The 5,532-nt window shown below is 44.6% G+C and overlaps 1 protein-coding gene across 1 annotated transcript; it reads right to left on the bottom strand.

Moving 5' to 3' along the window:
- Nucleotides 1-2,394: 2,394 nt before the first annotated feature.
- On the bottom strand, nt 2,395-5,228 carry LOC138955368 (alpha-actinin-4-like). The gene is made up of 3 exons (XM_070326982.1): nt 5,007-5,228; nt 3,682-3,759; nt 2,395-2,661 (listed from the first exon to the last, which is right to left on the bottom strand). The coding sequence occupies exons 1-3, from the start codon at nt 5,133-5,135 to the stop codon at nt 2,482-2,484; spliced, it is 387 nt and encodes a 128-aa protein (XP_070183083.1). The 5' UTR covers nt 5,136-5,228; the 3' UTR covers nt 2,395-2,481.
- Between the last annotated feature and the right edge of the window lie 304 nt (nt 5,229-5,532).

The raw sequence follows: 5,532 nt of genomic DNA, 5'->3' as shown, positions 1-5,532 counted from the left end.
ATAGGGGGGAGGGGGGCACAAAGAGAGTAGCGAAATGAAAGAAGGACGGCAAAAATTAGAGAGAGAAAAAAAGAACAGAGAAAAATAAACGCCGCCAGAAGAGTGACGACACACCTGGCGAAAGATGAAGGGAGCATAATAATTTATATTCACCTCTATTTTTAAGGAAGAGAAGGGGGAAGGAGGAGGAGGGGAAGGAGGAGGAGGAGAGGGAAAAGTAAGGCCTACGAACGGACAGGTAAAAGATAAAAGATAAAAGAAAACAGAAAGGAGACGGGAGATCAGTAAACACAGTTTGTGCGAAGGACCACCAACAAGAAAAGATTACTCATAGCATCGACCTTGTGTCAGAGACGGCTGACACGTGCCACTAAGGCCAAAAAAAATAATAGGTGTGGTTACGGTAACATAGCCAAAAAAAATAGGGTCGGTAGGTCGGGATTTTTTTTTATTTTTTTTTAATTTTTTTTTTCCAAAAAACCATATTTTTACGTTATTTTGCCAAAAAAACAAGATTTTTTTTTTCTTTCCCAAATGCCAAAAAAAGTCTAGGGTCGCGCGAAAAAACTAGGGTAGGTCGGGTTACCGTAACCACACCTATTTTTTTTTTAGGCCTAACAGAAATTGCAAAGGCAGCACACCAACAGACAATCATCACAGAGAGAGAAGACCTCCAGAACTCTTACACGCGACGACGGATGAGTTGCGCTGTTGATATTTCTCTTTGTATCCCCTCGCTGAGTGATGGAGGGGAAAGATAAACGGGGCACTGAGTTATCCCTGGCACCGTCCTACACAACTGACTGGCAGGGGGTCAACAGTATCAGGTGAGAATCCCCCTTCTGCCCCACAGCTGTTTCGCCATACACTAGACATCGGACACTACGGTAAGAATCTCACATACTTCTTACACCTAGATTTCTAGGGAGCCTGTTTCACCACACAAAAGACATCAGATGCTAAATACACGTATAATGAAGACTCGTAAAACATCTTTGGAATGCGATGAGCCTCCAGAGAATTTATTGAACACGCAAGGCACAGTTTCCCAACTTTTGCAGCAAAGATACTAAAATGAAGGATCGCCAAGAATTGAAGGTATAGTCTCCTGTCTGTTATTAAAAAGGTAATTTAGAAAGAAACCACACGAAAATTGAACAGACTTTTTAAAAACTAGGTATCAGGAGCCTTCGTACTTTCAAAGTTGGATTTTCAAAGTCCTTTCAACTGATATGGCTATGCGAAACACACATTCCAAACAGCTTACTGCCAAGAAACGTGACAGCCCGCAGAGACAATCCTACAGGAAACAAACCGGCATTTTCTAAATAACATGCATGTCAAACAGTTTGGATTCAAACAGTCGTGTCACATAGATGGGGGAAGCGCATAGAGCGAGAAATGCCATATCCCCTGGCAACTTGGGGCACAGGGCTATTCAGCTTCCATACCCTCCTCTTTACGCCAACCATCCATTCTGCAAAACGTCCGATGTGCAACGTAATACATTATTTTAAAAGGATAAGACCATCCCTCCACTCAGACAAATACCAACAATCGACGGCTTGGATGCTCTCTGACCAGCTATGGGGATAGTGAGCAGAAGTACCCCCCCCTCCCTCCGGCCCCCCTCAGCCACGCACCCTCACTCCCCACTCTCTCTCTAAGGACAAATCTGCCTTTTCATTTTGTTTTGTAAAAATCAATTTCTTACTGGTGTGCATGCAAAGTGGATATTTACATAAATAGACAAACACCAAAAACCAATCAGCCGCCCACAACCTTCCCACGCGAAAGACACATGTACATAAACTCAAAGGGTAGAAAGAATGACGGACAGACATAATACTCAATGGATGCGTAGAAAAAAGACACAGACACTATACACAGGAAAGCAACAAAAAAAGCGCACCTGACAAAACAAACAAGCTCACAAAAAGCAGACAACGAAGACAGACAGACAGACAGACAGACAGACAGACAGACAGACAGACAGACAGACAGACACGTTTGATTTGAAACTAACAACAAGCTCACAAAACGCACAGCCAGACGATTGACAGATAACAATGACAGACAGACAGACAGACAGACGGACAGACAGACAGACAGACAGACAGAATTGATTTGAAACTAACAACAAGCTCACAAAACGCACAGCCAGACGATTGACAGATAACAAAGACTGACAGACAGACAGACAGACAGACAGACAGACAGACAGACAGACAGACAGACAGACAGACAGACAGACAGGCCGACAGACAGACAGACAGACAGACAGACAGACAGACAGACAGACAGACAGACAGACGGACAGACAGACGGACGGACAGACGGACAGACAGACAGACAGACAGACAGACAGACAGACAGACAGACAGACAGACAGACAGACAGACAGACAGACTGACGGACACACATACGGACAAGCAAACTGTAAACGCTCACATACTGCAAGGCACACACACTGACGAACAATCAGACAAACACACGCGCTTGCTCTGACACAAACAAACGGACATCCAAATCAGACAGACAAACAAACAAGCGGCCACGCCGTCCTACCTGGAAGTGCAGGATGATGGTCCAGACGAGACCTAGGGTTAGCTTGGGGTTCCCGTCCACGATCTCGTCAGAGCGGATGTTGACCAATCGTATCTGTCACAAAGCGACACAGACTTTTATTCAAACCATGTATCAGTCCAGTGGAACCTGTAGAGTAAGTAAGACCATCCAAAATGGCGGGGTAAAATGAATGGCCAATACAAAAAAACACGAGTGTACATGGGAGTTTCAGCACATGAACGAAAAAGAAGAAGATGCAGAAGAAACCCTCTAATATAAGGTCTCATTTTTTCAAACGTTTTTTTTTCTCCATAGTGTTATACTTATACCTTCATTTTGAATGAAGACCCCCCCTCTCTCTTTTCATACCAACGTTTCTCGGACTTTTCATACCAACGTTTCTCGGACTTTAGGTCTTAAAACAAAACTATCATTTTAAAATTCTAAGGGCCAGAAAGCCTTGGAGTAAATGCGTGGTATTGTATTCTTTTTCAGTTATTGTGGACAAAGCCATTGTTGAATAGAGGTAAGGAACTCCATGCCAAGTGCATCTTAACGGCTGTCGTTACCAATGACTGATGTGAGTTTCCTCCCTTGCAACAGCAGCCTATCCCTTGATCTCTTGGTCTGCATGTACATCGGCGTATCCGTTTAATCATATACATATCAGAAAGAGAAGACAGAATAAAGAAAGAAAGAACGGACAAAATAAAGAAATAAAACTAGAGAATGAAAGAGAAGAAGGAAATTAGCAACACACACACACTCACACACACACACACACACACAAACACACACACACACCACACACACACACACACAACACACACACACACACACACACACACACAAAAACACGAAAACAAAAACAAACCACATAAACGAAGCAAACATACTGGCATTTGCTTACAGATTACATGCGTCAGCTGTGGTAACGGACGAATGAAAAATACACAGCCGGGGATTCGCCCCCTCTTACATGCTGCGAATGGTTTTGCCGTGTGAGCATAAAACACTCCTTTTTTTCATGAGAAATGTTAGATCAGAAAGAATGTCCACGCAACGACAGACAGAACGTGAGCCAATAGCAGCCAGCAGCACAGCCAGACCTACCCCTTTTAGTCTGAGGAAGTCCAGGGCGATCTGTACGTTCTGTATCTTGTGGAACCTCATGTGGCCTCGCTCTCTCGGCTGCAACATCAAACACATGTCAGCAAATCACCAGGTGTGAAGTATTTAAAACATGCATCAACATTATGTTAGCAAAAGTGTGTGTGTGGGGGGGGGAGGGGGTGGGCGGAGGTTGAGACAGAGAGACAGACACACAGAGAGACAGACAGACAGAGAGGCAGACAGACAGAGAGGGAGACAGACAGAGAGGCAGACAGACAGAGAGGGAGACAGACAGAGAGGCAGACAGACAGAGAGACAGACAGACAGAGAGACAGACAGACAGAGAGACAGACAGAGAGGACAGAGAGGACAGTGGCTTGCATGTGATGTCCGTGTGTGCAAGCGTGTGCATCAGTGTGTCGTCTGTACATGTATGTGTGCGAGTGTTGGGGGTACAGATGGAGGTGACACAGAACCTGACCAGTATGTCGTGTGGTGTCTGTGTATGTATGTGTGTGAGTGTTATGGCTACAGATGGAGGTGACACAGAACCTGACCAGTATGTCGTGTGGTGTCTGTGTATGTATGTGTGTGAGTGTTATGGCTACAGATGGAGGTGACACAGAGACTGACCAGTATGTCGTGTGGTGTCTGTGTATGTATGTGTGTGAGTGTTGGGGTTACAGATGGAGGTGACACAGAGACTGACCAGTATGTCGTGTGGTGTCTGTGTATGTATGTGTGTGAGTGTTTGGGGGTACAGATGGAGGTGACACAGAAACTGACCAGTATGTCGTGTGGTGTCTGTGTATGTATGTGTGTGAGTGTTTGGGGGTACAGATGGAGGTGACACAGAGACTGACCAGTATGTCGTATGGTGTCTGTGTATGTATGTGTGCGAGTGTTTGGGGTTACAGATGGAGGTGACACAGAGACTGACCAGTATGTCGTGTGGTGTCTGTGTATGTATGTGTGTGAGTGTTTGGGGGTACAGATGGAGGTGACACAGAACCTGACCAGTATGTCGTATGGTGTCTGTGTATGTATGTGTGCGAGTGTTTGGGGTTACAGATGGAGGTGACACAGAACCTGACCAGTATGTCGTGTGGTGTCTGTGTATGTATGTGTGTGAGTGTTTGGGGTTACAGATGGAGGTGACACAGAGACTGACCAGTATGTCGTGTGGTGTCTGTGTATGTATGTGTGTGAGTGTTTGGGGGTACATATGGAGGTGACACAGAGACTGACCAGTATGTCGTGTGGTGTCTGTGTATGTATGTGTGTGATAGTTTGGGGGTACAGATGGAGGTTACACAGAAACTGACCAGTATGTCGTGTGCGAGGACCTCGAGCAGAGAGATGAGGTTGTGTCCATCCCGGAGGTCCTCAAACAGTTCCACCATCCGCAGCCCCGCCTGTAACCATAGCAACCACAACCGATTAGTCACGGACATCAACAAAGAGATTCCTCAATCATGCGATATAATCACATAAACCAATTTATCTTTGCAAAGGTACATAACACTACCACACCGCTTTCATAAAAAGTCACACGTTCACTAAGGAACATCCACAATTCAAAGATTCCTCAAGGATATGATAGTTATAATGAACCATATTCTCATGCCATGAACAAAATAACACTAAAACATCTGCTTCCCCAAAACTATACTATTACTTAGTACAAGCATATTATTTTACGAATTATCTTAGAAAACAAATAAGATTGCGACTTTTCTTTACGGCACACACAAAGAGACCCTACAGCCAAAAGTATTACAAAAAAGTTCAGCGTCTTTGCTACTTTCTGTACCCCAAGACTCTTCCTGCCCATCAACAAACTATTATGTC

This window comes from Littorina saxatilis, unplaced genomic scaffold (genome assembly GCF_037325665.1).
Source record: "Littorina saxatilis isolate snail1 unplaced genomic scaffold, US_GU_Lsax_2.0 scaffold_1966, whole genome shotgun sequence".
Classification (NCBI taxonomy): domain Eukaryota; kingdom Metazoa; phylum Mollusca; class Gastropoda; order Littorinimorpha; family Littorinidae; genus Littorina; species Littorina saxatilis.
The sequence above is the reverse complement of the archived record's forward strand: the minus strand, read 5'-3'. Positions and strand labels throughout refer to the sequence as shown.

Bases quoted from the DNA above. Each gene is read 5' to 3' on its own strand.
- LOC138955368 (XM_070326982.1), bottom strand. From the start codon at position 5,135: ATGTCCGTGACTAATCGGTTGTGGTTGCTATGGTTACAGGCGGGGCTG. The intron at 3,760-5,006 runs GTCAGTTTCTGT...TTGATGTTGCAG, and splicing joins TCCTCGCACACGACATACTG to CCGAGAGAGCGAGGCCACAT. The intron at 2,662-3,681 runs GTAGGTCTGGCT...GCTTTGTGACAG, and splicing joins ACTTCCTCAGACTAAAAGGG to ATACGATTGGTCAACATCCG.